Genomic DNA, 17,535 nt, shown 5'->3' on the forward strand with positions numbered 1-17,535 from the left:
GGGTGACTAGCAAGGCATGCGTGATCGGCAGCCGTGGGTCGGGCCCTTGCGGGGCTACCCTCCCCCAGGCCGCCAACATTCGACGCGGCAAAAATCCCGATGAAGGACAAGTCCACCCGAGGGCCCTACAGAAGAATGCAAAGCCCGCTAGATGACCCGCCGCCGCGCTCCGTGAACAGCCCTGCAGCTGGGACGAGGCTAGGAAATCCGCTAGCAGGATCTCCGACACAGGACCCGGAGTCCATCCCCGAGACTGAAGGAATCTGGACACCAGTGCGAAGCCTCGGTTGTACCGGGCCCACGTAGACGGGGCTATGGAGTTTTGTAGCAATCCCCAGATCCGTTCTCCACCAGGCTCCACAAATGCTCCGGCATCAGCGATCCCACCGTCTTCGCTGCCGGCGCCAGCTGCCGAAACTGCAAAAAGTGGAAACGAGAAAGAGCATCAGCTAGTCTGTTTTGTACTCCGGGAACGTGACGTGCCCGAATGAACAGGTTGAGACGTAGGCAGCGCACGACGAGCTCGCGCATCAACGCCGTCACCCGTAGGCATTTCGCCGCCTGCCGGTTGACCACCTCCACCACCCCCATGTTGTCGCACCAAAACACGACTCGCCTATTCCGTAACCTGTCGGGCCACAACTCACAAGCCACCAGCAAAGGAAAAAGTTCCAGAAGCGTGATATTACGGGTAAGACCGGCCAGCCGCCAGGCCTTGGGCCAAGCAGCTGCGCACCATTCTCCCTGGAAGTAGAGCCCGAAACCAATGCCACCTGCCGCGTCTGACTGCAATTCTAGATCCAAATTAGTCACCTCGGGCTGTTGAATTGGGAGAGACCCGTTGAAGCGTTCAAGAAAAAGTGACCACATCCGCAAGTCTGCCCGGATCCCCGCCGACATCCGCACAAAGTGTCTGCGGTCCCTCACTCCGGCTGTCGCTGCCGCTAGACGACGGGAAAAGGGGCGACCCATAGGTAGAACCCTACAGGCAAAATTAAGAGACCCTAATAGAGACTGAACTAACCGCAAGGTGGGCTTGCGAGCACCCCGTACCAGTGATATTGACTCTAACAACTGCCTGACCTTGCCCTCCGGCAGCCGAGTCACCATCGCTACGGTGTCTATCTCGATCCCCAGGAACGTGAGGCACGTCGTAGGCCCCTCAGATTTTTCTGCCGCCAGCGGCACCCCAAATTCCACCGCTACTTCCTCAAACGTAGTCTTCAACAGCCCGCAATCGCCCGAGTCCTCTCCCCCGACAAACAGAAAATCATCCAAATAATGAACCACCGAGTCCCTTCCTGCACGCCGCACCGTGACCCAGTGCAGAAAGGAACTGAACAATTCAAAGAAGGCGCAGGAGATAGAACACCCCATAGGCAAACATCGATCGTAATAGAAGGCTCCCTCAAACCGGAAACCCAATAATGGATACGAGGCCGGGTGAACCGGCAACAACCGAAACGCGGACTCAATGTCCACCTTCGCCATTAAAGCCGCTGGCCCCGCTCGACGAATGAGACAAAGTGCGCTGTCAAAGGACGCGTATCGCACCGTACAGAGGTCCCGCGGTATGCCTTCGTTCACCGAACGCCCCGCCGGCCTGGATAAGTTGTGTATCAATCGATATTTGCCCGGCTCTTTCTTAGGTATGATCGCCAGGGGAGACACCACCATCACCGGAAATGGTCGATCATGAAAAGGCCCGGCTATCCGCCCTCGTTCAAGTTCCACCGTCAACTTCCGTCGGACCTCCCCCCGCAGGTGCGAAACGGAGGACGCGTTGACCGTCTGCGCATTAGCTAATGGCAACGCGTACGGTATCACAAAACCCTCGCTGAACCCCTTTAACAAAAAGTCCGTTGCTCGTGAATCACGATACTGGTCGAGCCACGGACGCATGGCGCCTATCTCTACAGGGGTAGGCAGCCCGCGGGACCCTCGCTCACTTAGCCGGGGCTGGAGGTAACCCGGCTCCCTTCTTGGGGCACTTGAGAGCTGAGTGACCCTGTCCGCACAGGGAACAAGCGTGTCGGAAACGGCAATCGGTGAAGGAGCAAACTGATTTATTGTATTGCCAGCATAGGCCTGGCCCTCCCCCGGCACCTGGTCCTCCGGGCGTACAAAAGGAGCGCGTCCCCCCTGCCGCTTGCGAGACCGGCTTTCCCGACGGTCCCGTGCTCGCACCTCCTGGCTTCGCCATATGGGTGAGCCAGAGGTTAATGTCCTGTGTGCCCCAGGACATATGCCGGTTCTCCTCCATCTTGTCTCGGAATGCCTCGTCGTAATTCAGCCACGCCCACCCTCCGAACCGCTGACAAGAGTCGAGAATGGTATCTGCATACGCCAACAACAGACCGTAATCCTGTGGGCGCTCCTGTCCCCAGACGCTGGCGAGCCGTAAAAACGCCCGGGTCCAGTTAAGGACGTTACGTGAAATTGCGCCTACTTTAGGTTTTTCTCCCTCTTTTTTGCTCTTCTTTTTACGGCCCCGCGCCCTGCCCTCTAGTAGCTTGAAAATATCCACGCACGCGCGTCTCCGTATCTTGCGCCGCAGTGACCGAGGGACTTTCTCCCACAGTTCTGACAACGCTACGAGCGCAGGGGCGCCCCGATCTGTGCCCTCTCGTGCCTGATCCTCTCCCTCCACCCGCCGACGTGACCCAGAGGAGGAAGACGAAGAAGAGGAAGAAGAGGTTGAAGAGGAGGAAGAGGAAGACGAAGAAGAATCTCTGCCCCCCCGTCTCTTTTTACCCTTACCCTTTTTCTTCCCCCGTTTTCCCCGAACACTAACCCCAGCCCCTAGGGCCATGTTACCCGTGATCCGGTCATCTCCAGGTCTGTGTCTGCCTCCAGCCGCTCCCGAAGTGGCGCCTTCCGCAGCAGCCACCGTAGCTGGACGCTGCTGGTCTCGAGCATGCTCTCCGCCACCAATCTGTGGAGTTGCAGCCGTTCCTCCACCAGACTGTCCAGTATCCGAAGTCCCAGCCAACTCGACAGGTCCCGCAGCGACGTCCTGTGGGAAGAAGTCCAAACAGGGGCCAGCAACCGGCACAGCAGAAGGGTAAGTTAGCCCCGTATAACCAGCCCCAACATGAGGTCCCCCGCTACGCCCCGGCCTCCCAAGCACCCCCGGGCCCCAAGGATAAGGAGGAAACAGAGGAGGGACTGACGCCCAGGGAGTTCCACTCCAGGGCGCGCACCAGGGACCTGTAGACCAGGGAGCCCACCAGCCCGCTGGGCCCGTTGGCCCACCTCCCCCCATTCCTGATGTCGAGGGGGTACCAGGAACAACGGCAGACTCGAGCGCATTCCCCCCCCAGCCCGATCTCATGGGGGACGCGGGCGCCGCCGCAGGCTCTCTCCCCGGCCCTCCTCCCCCCCTGCCGGCCGGCTCCGGGGCCACCGCTCCCGGGTCCCCGACGGCCGTACCCTTCCCGGCCGGCAAGGCACCCGTATTCTGTGCCCCCACTATAGCCGCGCCGCTCCTCCCCCTTCCCGCGGTAGGGTTCCGGCTCCTGCCCCTGCGGGTAGACCCCGCACCGCGACGTGCACCCGGCGCCACCCCCCACTACCTCCAGCGCTATAGCAGCCCGTGCCGATGCACGGGAGCGCCTCGGAGGCAACTGCCTGCCCCTCCCCACCGCCGCACTCACCAAGAGGTCCTCATCGAGGGAGTCGCTTGCCAGTAAGGAGATCTCCGCCGGGTCCGCAGCGGCAGCCTGTGAATTCGCCATGCTCGCCGGCCACGTGGCAGCAGAAAAAATTTTTTTTTTTTTTTATTATACCTTGGCCGCGCGCGCCGGCGAGATGGCTCGCAGGCCCGACACGAAGCGAGCGACGAGGTAGGCCTAACCCGCGCGTTCGAACCCGGCCGGAAAGCTGATCCTTGCAAGCCGCTTTGGAGGACCGAAACTGTTCGGGTCCTCCGAGTGCCGCCTTTTAATCCCTCCCACCCACAATCCCCTCGGCTGCGACGTGGACCGCCCCCCCCTCGGGCACGCTACCTCGCCCCCCTTTCCTGCCTCAGCTAGTCCCACGGGCGACACCGCGGGCCACCCAGTCCCGCGTTAATGCCGCCCGTCGAGACTAGCTCTTGGGCTTTCATTACTAGTAGTTCGTTTTTCATATATTGTGTGATATTGCTTAGAGCAGGGGTGTCCAACCTGCGGCCCAAGGGCCGCATGCAGCCCCATGAAGTATTTTGTGTGGCCCCGGTCGAGGGCGATGCAGTGTTTTCCTTTGCTGCCTCCGGGTATTTACCATCTTGCCAGCTCCCTCCTCTGTCTTGCTGCAGTGTTTGCGCGTTTGTGCGGCCCCAGAAACATTTTTTTTGGGCCAATGCGGCTCAGGGAAGCCAAAAGGTTGGACACCCCTGGCTTAGAGCTTGACCACTACGCCCCCTTTTTTTCAGTTTTCCACTATTTACTGTAGGTGTCAGTATATTTAGGCTTCAGGAAATTTAGGCATCAAATTTCCCTCTCCTTTCTAATGTTTGCGTATACCTATCAAGCGAAGCAAAAAAAAAGTCTCCGATTCAGTCACTGAGCTGTCAGAGTATTGGGTTGTTGTTGTTTTTTTTTAAGACAGCTTTGTGCGGTGAGACACTTTTTTTCGAGTCCCGGTTTGAAAGCTCATGATCGGATTGGTTACACCCTGAGGCAGCTGAATGTGTTCCGACCGAGCTTAAAGATAAATTTGAGTCAATTTCACTTTCATTACTTTGACCACTATTTCATATATGCTTTTATTGCACCGTACAGAGCTTATTAATTTCCCACGGAAGGTTTTTTTAATGCCTATGAGGTTCTCCACCTGAACACCTTAAGCCACTGCTGTGGCGGTGGGAGGGCTTCTGTCTGCGGCTTTTTCCTCCAGTTTGCGGTTTAACTGGCTTGTGTTTTAGTTTTGATCCTTCGATTGGATTGTATGTCTAGCAGCAGTATAGAAATAATAAGAGACCAGTAGAACACTTTTTACTTTTGAGAATGAAGCAAAAACAATTTTTTCTTTAGGGAAAATGTATATTTTGAATCCGCCACTGCAAAAACAGTCCTTCTCAAAGTGTGCACGGTGCAGGAAAGAGAAAAAGTGGATAGTTGCAAGTTATGATCTTACTCAAAATCTAAAAAACCTCATTATGGTGTTCTGAACTTTTTAATTTAAGAGCTCAATATAGTCACTGAATTAGCTTAAACAAAAATGCCAGTACAGAACAAGTGAGTCATGACTAATGCTGGTCAAAAGCTGTCACACCAGCAGGGAACCATATAGAAAGGTCAAGCTCCTAAGTTGTGATAGGAAGAAAAAGAAATACAGAAATAAGTCTTTGGCAGATTTACCTCAACCATATTATTACTTTCCTGATGAGAGAAAAAGAGGATAAAAGTCATGTCCATCTTTCTAAAGCCAGTAACTTATGTACTATTTAAAGCAATATTTGCTGCAGTAATTCTCCAGTTCCTTAAAACACTACCGTATTTTCGCGGATATAACGCGCACCCGTATAAAACGCGCACACGGGTATAGCGTGCAGAAATCACGATGATATGTACAAAAACTTTTGTATACCGCGCTCACGGGTATACCGCACATGATGCCCGACGCTCCTTTCGCCCGCCCTGACTTTCCGTGCGCTGTCCCGACTCTCCGTTCACCTCCCCTGACTTCCGTGCACTGCCCTGACTTTCCGTGCGCTGTCCCGACTCTCCGTTCACCCCCCCTGACTTCCGTGCACTGCCCTGACTTTCCGTGCGCTGTCCCGACTCTCCGTTCACCCCCCCTGACTTTCCGTGCACTGTCCCCCCTTGAAGTCCTGTCCCCCCTTGAAGGTCTGTCCCCATCCTGAAAGCCTGATGCCCCCCCCGACGTCCGATACATCCCCCCCCCCGGCAGGACCACTCGCACCCCCACCCCGAAGGACCGCCGACTCCCCAACAATATCGGGCCAGGAGGGAGCCCAAACCCTCCTGGCCACGGCGACCCCCTAACCCCACCCCGCACTACATTACGGGCAGGAGGGATCCCAGGCCCTCCTGCCCTCGACGCAAACCCCCTCCCCCCAACGACCGCCCCCCCCAAGAACCTCCGCCCGTCCCCCAGCCGACCCGTGACCCCCCTGGCCGACCCCCACGACACCCCCACCCGCCTTCCCCGTACCTTTGTGTAGTTGGGCCAGAAGGGAGCCCAAACCCTCCTGGCCACGGCGACCCCCTAACCCCACCCCGCACTACATTACGGGCAGGAGGGATCCCAGGCCCTCCTGCCCTCGACGCAAACCCCCCTCCCCCCCCAACGACCGCCCCCCCAAGAACCTCCGACCGCCCCCCCAGCCGACCCGCGACCCCACGACCCCCCCCACCCCCCTTCCCCATACCTTTGGTAGTTGGCCGGACAGACGGGAGCCAAACCCGCCTGTCCGGCAGGCAGCCAACGAAGGAATGAAGCCGGATTGGCCCATCCGTCCTAAAGCTCCGCCTACTGGTGGGGCCTAAGGCGCGTGGGCCAATCAGAATAGGCCCTGGAGCCTTAGGTCCCACCTGGGGGCGCGGCCTGAGGCACATGGTCGGGTTGGGCCCATGTGCCTCAGGCCGCGCCCCCAGGTGGGACCTAAGGCTCCAGGGCCTATTCTGATTGGCCCACGCGCCTTAGGCCCCACCAGTAGGCGGAGCTTTAGGACGGATGGGCCAATCCGGCCTCATTCCTTCGTTGGCTGCCTGCCGGACAGGCGGGTTTGGCTCCCGTCTGTCCGGCCAACTACCAAAGGTACGGGGAAGGGGGGTGGGGGGGTCGTGGGGGTCGGCCAGGGGGGTCGCGGGTCGGCTGGGGGGGCGGTCGGAGGTTCTTGGGGGGGCGGTCGTTGGGGGGGGAGGGGGGTTTGCGTCGAGGGCAGGAGGGCCTGGGATCCCTCCTGCCCGTAATGTAGTGCGGGGTGGGGTTAGGGGGTCGCCGTGGCCAGGAGGGTTTGGGCTCCCTTCTGGCCCGATATTGTCGGGAAGTCGGCGGTCCTTCGGGGTGGGGGTGCGAGTGGTCCTGCCGGGGGGGGGATGTATCGGACGTCGGGGAGTCGGCCGGGCAAGAGGGCTTGGGCTCCCTCTTGCTCCGATCGTGGATGCGGGTGGGAGCGCGTGCGAGCGGTCGTTCGGGGTGGGGGTGCGAGCGGTCCTGCTGGGGGGGTGAATCGGGCGTCGGGCGGGGTGGGAACTATGTTTAAAAACTTTTGTATACCGCGCTCAGGCATATAACGCGCGAGGGGTATGCGCGGTAGGTAAAAACGCGTATAACGCGCACGTTATATCCGCGAAAATACGGTAATAGTGCTTAACACACTTGTAATCTTAAAAAGTTGTTTCTCGTACATTTATAAATCTATATATATAAAATCGGAGGTATGTATGTGTGTATGTATGTATGTGTGTGTGTGTGTATGTGCCGCGATCACGCAAAAACGGCTTGACCGATTTGAACGAAACTTGGCATGCAGATCCCTCACTACCTGGGATGATATGTTCTGGGGGTCTCGCGGCCCACCTGCACACGTGGGCGGAGCTACAAACAGAAAATCAGATTTCACCCATTCATGTCAATGGAAAAAATGGAAAAAGCTGCCATTCTCACAGTAATTCAAAAACGGCTTGACCGATTTGAATGAAACTTGGTATGCAGATCCCTCACTACCTGGGGTGATATGTTCTGGGGGTCTCGCGGCCCACCTGCACACGTGGGCGGAGCTACAAACATAAAATCAGATTTCACCCATTCATGTCAATGGAAAAAATGTAAAAAGCTGCCATTCTCACTGTAATTCAAAAACGGCTAGACCGATTTGAACGAAACTTGGTATGCAGATCCCTCACTACCTGGGGTGATATGTTCTGGGGGTCTCGCGGCCCACCTGCACACGTGGGCGGAGCTACAAACAGAAAATCAGATTTCACCCATTCATGTCAATGGAAAAGATGTAAAAAGCTGCCATTCTCACAGTAATTCAAAATCGGCTTGACCGATTTGAACAAAACTTGGTATGCAGATTCCTCACTACCTGGGGTGATATGTTCTGGGGGTCTCGCGGCCCACAACTCTATGTTGCTTGCTCAAGGGTGGGTTCACCCAAGAATTTATATGTTCTTGCTCCAGGAGATGAAACTAAAATTGTTGTTTATAATCACGTTTTGCGTTAGTTGTATTGTATTCATTTTGTCAAATATTTCACATTATAATTTGAATATTGTACTTTTTATTAAGCTGTAAAAAAATAATTTCATTCACCACTATAAAGTATCTTTATTTGAATCCATTTACAGTGTTATTGCTATAATTAAATATCCGTGCAACGCCGGGGCATCAGCTAGTATCTTATAAATTTCTTCAGGGGCCTAAGCGATGTCACCCTTATTGAATCAAAACTTCATTATCGGCAGGGATTCAGACATCATATCGCCACCAGCTCCACTGCTTTACTTATCTCTCTTGAGAGATAAGTAAAAATGTTTTTGGATATAAGATTTTCTGAACAGAATTTGAGATATTTTTTAAATAGAAGATACAAGGAAACCCACCAATTCAGTGGTGAGCTAATAACTATGGCCGATCTGTATGGTATGAGCTGGGATTGGGTGGGTGGGGGGAATGAGAAAAGAAGGGGTTAAATGAGGAAGGAATATGAGCAGGATGAGGTGGTGGCTTGGGATTGGTCAGTGAGGGGTTGCTAGGTGGAGAGAGTTGGGTAATTGGCTGTGCGGGTAGGGATTTGATTGTTACAAGTTAGGCGGGAAGGTGGCGTTGTGTAGGACTGTTTTGTCAGGGGGATAGCTAGGCAGTGGCAGATCATGTGAGATTAATGGGAGGTAATTTGGGGTGATCTTGGGGGTTGGTATTGTGCTGGGGGTTTTGGAGATTTGACCACCCACACCCACCCATTTGCTTTATTAAGTGGTTTGTTTACAGTATTTGGTGAGGGGGAATTGTTTTTGTCATTGGGGAGCATGGGAATATGGTTGGGGTGTTGTTGGGTGGGGGATTTGGGGGTCACAGCACGGGAAAGTGAGGAGCTTCCAGAAGGCCATGATAGTTGGTATAAAGGTGTTTAAAGGATTTATGGGATTAGAATTACTTGTGTGCAACACCGCCACAAGTAGATGAGGCTGGGAGATACCACAGATCTAATGGGGGGGGGGTAGTAGAGGGAAAAGATACTGTGGTATGAATATTGTATAGTCCAACTACTGAGAGTAAACACAATATATACAAATAATACAGCCTCACACGCTGTTTCTACATTTGAACAAGTACAATGGGTCTCATATACTCAAGACACTAATAATAATAATAATAATAATTTTATTTCTTATATACCGCCAAAGCCATAGTAGTTTGAGGCAGTTTACAACGAAGAAGGGCTGGACAATCAGCGAAAATGGTACAATGTTACAATCAGATAAAATTAGGTGGTAGAAAAAAAAATGGTACAACAGAGTTAGGTATTAATCATTACTAGTTAGGTGTACTCATCATTGGTCCTTAATGTACTGTCCAAAATTTTTCAATATTTATTTAGTGTATGCATGTACCTTCAAAGATGACTGAGCGCATGGCATGTAAATAAAGAAACAGCACTTAACTTGCTTAGCCTGACGTAGCTTAACCGTTTCACATCGCTGTTTCCTCAGGGGCAGTGCTGCTTCCTCTGTGCTCAATTCTGTAGCGTAACACTAACAGCCATCTGTTGATTTATCACACCCGGCTTTTTTGTATGAAAATTGTATACATTTATGAATATGAAGGTGCCACTAGGTCATTACCAATTAGTAAGTAGTGAATATTGATTGTAAGGCCAGCCTGGAAGAAGGGTTAGTTTGGGCAGGTTTGTTGCACTATTATTGCTAGAATTATTAAATAAAGCTGCGGCCAAGTAATTTGTTCCAAATATGTGTACTTTGTGAATTCATTGTAGCTCTTTTAAATTAAGGTCATGGTGGATGTGAATTAAATGTATGAGTGCCAAAGTTAAGAGTGGAGCCAGTGATAATATGATGTCTGTATCCCTGCCAATAATGAAGTTTTGAATCGGTAAAGGTGACATTGCTGAGGACCCTGAAGAAATTTATAAGATATTTATATACGTATGTAACATAGTACCGTATTTTCACGCATATAACGTGCGCGTTATACGTGTTTTTACCTACCACGCATACCCCTCGCGCGTTATACGTGTGAGCGCGGTATACAAAAATTTTTTTACATAGTTCCCACCCCGCCCGACGCCCGATTCACCCCCCCCAGCAGGACCGCTCGCACCCCCACCCCGAACGACCGCTCGCACGCGCTCCCACCCGTACCCGCATCCACGATCGGAGCAAGAGGGAGCCCAAGCCCTCTTGCCCGGCCGACTCCCCAACTCCCCGACAATATCGGGCCAGGAGGGAGCCCAAACCCTCCTGGCCATGGCGACCCCCTACCCCCACCCCGCACTACATTACGGGCAGGAGGGATCCCAGGCCCTCCTGCCCTCGATGCAAACCCCCCTCCCTCCAACGACCGCCCCCCCAAGAACCTCCGACCGCCCCCCCAGCCGACCCGCGACCCCCCTGGCCGACCCCGACACCCCCACCCCCCTTCCCCGTACCTTTGGTAGCTGGCCGGACAGACGGGAGCCAAACCCGCCTGTCCGGCAGGCAGCCAACGACGGAATGAGGCCGGATTGGCCCATCCGTCCCAAAGCTCCGCCTACTGGTGGGGCCTATGGCGCGTGGGCCAATCAGAATAGGCCCTGGAGCCTTAGGTCCCACCTGGGGGCGCGGCCTGAGGCACATGGGCCCAACCCGACCATGTGCCTCAGGCCGCGCCCCCAGGTGGGACCTAAGGCTCCAGGGCCTATTCTGATTGGCCCACGCGCCTTAGGCCCCACCAGTAGGCGGAGCTTTGGGACGGATGGGCCAATCCGGCCTCATTCCGTCGTTGGCTGCTTGCCGGACAGGCGGGTTTGGCTCCCGTCTGTCCGGCCAACTACCAAAGGTACCAATGCCCTCTAGTTTTACCAACTTTCCTTCTCTGGAAAACATTTGTTTCTATATTAATACCTTTCAAGTATTTAAACATCTGTATCATATCTCCCAATCCCTCTTCTCCTCTAGAGTAGTTTTGCCTTCATCTGAATCGCAACAGTAGAGACTGATTGATTTTGCTCCCTTCTCGCCAGAATCCACTGCTTCAAGTCATCCTCCAGCTGAGGCCATTTTGGTTTGGCCCCACGATGTGGGCACGAGTAGAATTAATGTAGGCCTGAACATTTTTTTCTTTGTGGGCAGCCATGGCATCCAAAATTAACAAGGATTTTTTTTGCAAAGAATCCACCCGGTCTTGCCCTAAAGCATTTATCTACCCACAATCTCATTACGTCGCAGTCCATCCATCCCTTCTTGTTGCAGTGCACAACCACACTGGTGGGCAGCTTTTCACGGGGCATAATGACCCTTTTGAAAATGAGCATGGGCTTTAACTTAACCCCGCTAGCTGAGCAACCAAGAACGACTGTAAAACACGTTCTTTCATGCCCAGTTGTGGTGATGGCAACAGATTTAGTACCTGTGGGGGCTATGGTTCTTGTTGCTGGAATGTCGAATGCCATTGGAATTTCATCCATGTTGATGACGTCCTTTGCAGTGATGCCAAGTTCAGATATTTCTTTGGCGACAAAGTCACGGAAATCAATCAATTTTTGCTGCCAGTCATCTGGAAGTCGCTGGCCAACAGTTGTTCTCAATCTAACTGATAGTCCGTTCCTTTTCATAAATTTTGAGATCCATGTGAAGCCAGCTTTGAAGTCGGGTATTCCTCTTCCATTGGCAAGTAGTTTTGCCTTCATCTGAATCGCAACAGTAGAGACTGATTGATTTTGCTCCCTTCTCGCCAGAATCCACTGCTTCAAGTCATCCTCCAGCTGAGGCCATTTTGGTTTGGCCCCACGACGTGCCCGTTTGCGCGGATTGCATTTCTCCAGTTCCTTTTCTCCATTCACGCACCGATGTTTCTCCAACATCGAACTCTCTCGCTGCGGCCCGGTTGCCTATTTCCTCAGCTTTCGCAACGACTTGAAGCTTAAAGTCCACTGTATATGACTTTCGTCTTATTCCTGCCATTATGGCGGTACATTTAAATTTAATTGATAAACTCTACTACCGGGTAGATAAATGCAGAATACCAATCTGAAGAGATCAAATTAAAATGTGGGCTCTACATGCAGCATTACTCTTTTATAGGCTTACCCAAAGGCTGAGATGCTGTTGTATAGTCAAAATAGTATTCACTGGGCAAATTACAAGGCCAGATAGAGGGGGGCCACAGCCACGTGGTGAAAAGCACACCACCAGAAAAACAGCCTTGGTGAAAACTAAGCGGCAAGCATGCTCAGACCATTGCGCATGCTTACAGAGCTGGGAGCAGGGCAGGGCGGGCGAAAGGAGAGTCGGGACAGCACACGGAGAGGCGGGGCAGTGCACGGAAAGTCAGGGCGGGTGATCGGAGAGTCGGGACAGCGCACGGAGAGTCAGGGCAGTGCACGGAAAGTCAGGGCGGGTGAACGGAGAGTCGGGACAGCTCATGGAGAGGCGGGGCAGTGCACGGAAAATCAGGAAGGGTGAACGGAGAGTCGGGGCGGGCGAAAGGACAGTCGGGCTGCATGCGTGGTATACCCGTGAGCGCGGTATACAAAAGTTTTTGTACATAAAATCGTGGTTTCTGCGCGCTATACCCGTGTGCGCATTTTACACGGGTGCGCGTTATCTGCGTGAAAATACGGTAAATGACGGCAGATAAAGACCTGAACGGTCCATCCAATATGCCCATTAGTTATACCCATTAAAAATACATGAATAACTCAACTTGTCTCTTCTTTGATATCTCTGGGTCATAGACTGTAAAGTCTACCTAGTATTATCCTAGGTTTCAAATGCTGAAGTTGCCATCCAAGCTCCCTCAGCCTCTCCAACCATCCTGTTTACAGGATATCTACCATAAAGTCTGGCCAGTAAAATCTTCATGTTCTAAGTTAGTGGAGTTTCCATTGATGCTCTCCTTCCAGACCATCATACACCAAATCACCACATATGGGACACAGACCCTGCAAGTCTGTCCAATACCGGCCTTAGTGCTTTAATTTACATCCTTTGTAATTAGAGATCCTCTATGTATATCCCACTGTTTTTTTAATTCCATCACTGTTTTCTTCTCCACCACTTCCCTCGGAAGGGCATTCCAGGTATCTACCTACCTCTCCATGAAAAAGAATTTCCTAACATTGCTCCTGTGTCTTCCTCCCTGCAATCTCAAATTATACCCTCTAGTTTTACCATTTTCTCTTATCTGGAAAAGATTTGGTCCTATATTAATACCTTTCAAGTATTTAAACATCTGTATCATATTTCCCCTATCCCTCCTCTCCTCCAGAGTATACGGTACATATTTAGGTCTTCCAGTCTCTTCTTATACTTCTTTTGGTTCAAACTCCTTATAATTTTTGTTGCCTTCCTCTGGACCACTTCAAGTCTTTTTATATCCTTCACCAGATACAGCCTCCAAAACTGAACACAATACTCCAAGTATGGCCTCACCAATGACCTATACAGAGGCATCAACACCCCCCTTCTTCTTCTGGTAATTCCTCTTTCTATACAGCCTAACATCCTTCTGGCTACATCCACCGCCTTATCACACTGTTTAGATGCCTTTAGATCAGTGGTCTCAAACTTGCGGCCCGCCAGGTCCTATTTTGAGGCCCTCGGTATGTTTATCATAATCACAAAAGTAAAATAAAACAGTTTCTTGATCAGTCTCTTTAGCTATAAATTACAATATTATTATTAAGACTTAGCCAAAAAGAAAGATTTATAAACTATAAAGAGTTTTACCTCATGCAAAACTGTCATTTCTTTAATAAGACATTAACTATTTTTTCTGCGGCCCTTCAAGTACCTACAAATCCAAAATGTGGCCCTGCAAAGGGTTTGAGTTTGAGACCACTGCTTTAGATCCTCAGACATAATCACCCCAAGGTCCCTCTCTCCGTCAGTGCTTATCAGCCTCTTACCTCCCAGCACATACGGTTCCCTCGGATTTCTACCCCCCAAATGCATCACTCTGCACTTCTTCATAGTAAATTTTAGTTGCCAGACGTTAGACCATTCTTCTAACTTTTGAAGATCCTTTTTCATGTTTTCCATTCTCTCCGGGGTGTCCACTCTGTTACAAATCTTGGTATCATCTGCAAAAAGGCTAACCTTACCTTCTAACCCTTCAGCAATGTCACTCACAAACAGAATCAGTCCCAACACCGATCCCTGAGGCACTCCACTAATCACCTTTCCCTCCTCTGAGCAAATTCCATTAACCACCACCCTCTGGCATCTGTCTGTCAATCAGCTTCTAATCCAGTTCACCACTTTGGGCCCTAACTTCAGCCCATGGAGTTTGTTTAAGAGCCTCCTATGAAGAACCGTGTCAAAGGCTTTGCTGAAATCTAAGTAAATTACATCTAGTGCACATCCTTGATCCAGTTCTCTTATCACCCAGTCAAAGAATTCAATCAGATTCTTTTGGCATGATTTATCTTTAGTAAACCCATGTTGCCTCGGATCTTGTAATCCATTAGATTCTAAGAATTTCATTATCCTTTCCTTCAGCAACGTTTTTAAGATTACAAGTGGGTTAAGCAGTATTAGTGTTTTGAGCATCTTTATAAAGCAACATAAATGCACTCCATAAGTAGGTAAAAACAGCATGGTATTACACACTATACTAGGAATTTTAAAAGAATCATGCCGAGGGTTGATTCATAAGTCATGCCAACTATTTTTTTCTCTCAAAAATGTGCCAACACTGGAAATCTAATATATATGTTTGAAAGTGTGTGACATGTACTTCTTAATGTTGCCACCAGATAAGAGATGAGTGCAGGAGTCTCTGGTAGGAGAGAAGCAAAACACATGATATTTGAAATCATCGTTTTATTATGACAGTGTACAAGTACAAACTGTTTAACTGTTAGCATCCTTCACAGTAGTCTCAAATGCATCTGATGGTATTCACCACCTTCCCATTTGATGGCAATGAACCATGGACAACCTGAGAGAGAAATAAGATGGTCAAAAAATGCATACACAAAGAACATGTGAAAAATGTATGTAAAATGTAATGAGTGCATATGTGCTGAGTGAGTGAATGATGTTTGTGAAGAGAAAGAAGCAGGCCAGAGCGACTAGTGAGGCCTGCCACAAAAGGAGAGGCCTCCCTGGTCAGAACAGATAGAGGCGTAGAGGAGAAGGAAGGAGCAGAGGAGCCAATAGGGGAGAAAGGGGGGTGGGGCAAGGTGAGTGGCAGGCCTCCTTTAAAGTGTGTCATCACCCAGCACAGCCATCTTTTCAGCAGCTTGCCAGAAGGAAGAGAATATCCCTTCTCGAGTGAATGGCATTCCAAGATGAGACAGAAGTACCGCTGGTGTGAGGAGGAGGAAAGCAGAGTACACTGCCGGGCAGGCGACTGAGGCAAAACATCGCCGAACATTGGAGACTGATGCTGGAAGGAACAACGCAGGTCGTGTGCCTGCACAGTGGCATAGCACTTAGCATACGGGCAGCTGCATTAAGTGTGCGGGCACATCAGAAGAACGAGTGGGACTGCAACCGGTAGTCGGTCAATGGCCTTATCACAGGTGGAGATTGCCAACAGTGCTATGCATGATTGGCAGTTGGATTTCCAGTGAGGAGGCATGCTGGTTTGCTAAAGCAGGTACTGTTCTGGCTTACCAGATCCTGGAAGGGTTGTTTCCTCGCTGGTTGGGTCCCTTCATGAGCACAAAAGGGGTGCCGGGGTGCTGTACCCTGAGCTGTGCAGCCATGTGTTGGGTTTGAGGTGGACAGTGCATTTCACTTTCATTCAGGGCCCTTCATCTCCGGGCCTCCATGTGATTTTGGTTTCCTTAATTCTGTACCTCGGCAGGCTCTGTATATGTTAATTAGTTAGGTGTATGAGGGAGTTGTGCTGCGAGATATCTTTAGGGCTTGGAAGAGATGGTGCAAGAAACTGACAACAAAATTGGTTAAGATGGATTCATGGGTAATTTGAGGGAAGTTTCTGAAGAACAGATTTGGAGGGTAGCATCTGATGACAATAAAAATTAATTAATTAATTAATTAAAAGTGAACATTTTATGGAGGATGGCAGAGTTAGGAGTTAGTTAATCCCTGCCTTTTTAATTAAATGAAGTAGTTTAATTAAGAGAAAAAAAAATTATGGTATGCATAGGCCTTGTGTAAATTAAGCATAATCGATGGAATTCATTGCTTGATGAAGGACATGGGTCATGGAATTAATCAAGCCAGGCTTGAACTTTAGGCAAGTAATTTAATTCCTCCTCATAAATGTAAATTAATTAGTAAGTCCAGTGTTTTAATTAATGCAGACGTAATTAGTTGTGAGTCAGTGTTATCAAGGTAGTACTGCGGTTTAAATCAGAATGTTCATGTCCTCTGTTCATGATTCAGACTAGGTCGTGATATCTGTTTATGGGTATTTGTTCAGGTATATATATGGCTGTCACTCATTGCAACATATGTGCGAGCCAGCCCCAATTAGTCGAACAGTGCTTAGCGGGCATGGCGTCACCCTCAGCCCAAAGGGCATGGGTAAGCATGATATATAGTACCCTAATACTTGGGAGGCTGTTCCACAACACATGTGACCATGTTTGTTGTCCTTTAGTGCTTTGTATATAGATATGCCACCTGTGAAGAAGCGTTCCATAGATATGCCTAAAGCAGCCACAGAGATGCCACCTCAAGCTCTGATACATCAGTTGCAAACACAAGTAGGGGTGAGTTGGCAATGGCCAGTGGAGGTCATGTATTCCCAAGCTGCTAACAAGAGGAAGCCATCACAGGAAAGGCACCTCACATAAGAGGACGGTGATAAACACGCATGGGATAGGTAATGGTTCGAGTGTCTTTAGAGTATCTTTCCATTACTCCCATTTTTGCATGTTGTGGCAATGGAACATCCCACTTGTTAGCGCTTCAAGAGAGCTTTCTTAATAGGGATCTCCTTTGGATGGTTACTAAAGCCACAAGCCCCAGTGGATCGTACAGACTATTAACTGTGGATAAGATACCTCTGCATGTATATGGTTTCTCTTGGGTAGACACTTGAAATGTGAAATGTCTCCATAGGTCCCAGTGTAGACTAAGACTTCTCTGAAGTGGAATGCATCTGTTCTGAGATCTAAGTCCTTTAAATCCTTGGTATTATACAGTTTACAATAAGAATTAGATCAAGTTTTGGAAGTTACAATTTTAGAGTGGGAGGTGATTGTTGAGAGGAGGAATTCTGGTTCCTCCCAGATGAAAACCTTATTTACCTGCAGAAGGTTTTGGCAAGGTCCATAACAAGGTGGTACATTCATTTGCCATTTCCTCAGCCCATTCAGGCAGACATTGCCTAGGTGTATGGAACATCAACTGGTCCCAACTTTGGCACAAAAGCTCTGAC

The 17,535-nt window shown here is 50.4% G+C and overlaps 1 protein-coding gene across 1 annotated transcript in view; it reads left to right on the forward strand.

The window, feature by feature from the left end:
* The first annotated feature begins 2,810 nt into the window (after window positions 1-2,810).
* Window positions 2,811-17,535, forward strand: part of RXFP1 (relaxin family peptide receptor 1) — a 154,574-nt gene continuing 139,849 nt past the window's right edge. Inside the window, exons 1-2 of the mRNA XM_033958681.1 lie at window positions 2,811-3,064; window positions 16,573-16,676. Of these exons, the coding sequence (XP_033814572.1) occupies window positions 2,811-3,064; window positions 16,573-16,676 (358 nt within the window). The remainder of the gene's footprint in view (window positions 3,065-16,572; window positions 16,677-17,535) is intronic.

Source organism: Geotrypetes seraphini, chromosome 1 (genome assembly GCF_902459505.1).
Source record: "Geotrypetes seraphini chromosome 1, aGeoSer1.1, whole genome shotgun sequence".
NCBI lineage: Eukaryota > Metazoa > Chordata > Amphibia > Gymnophiona > Dermophiidae > Geotrypetes > Geotrypetes seraphini.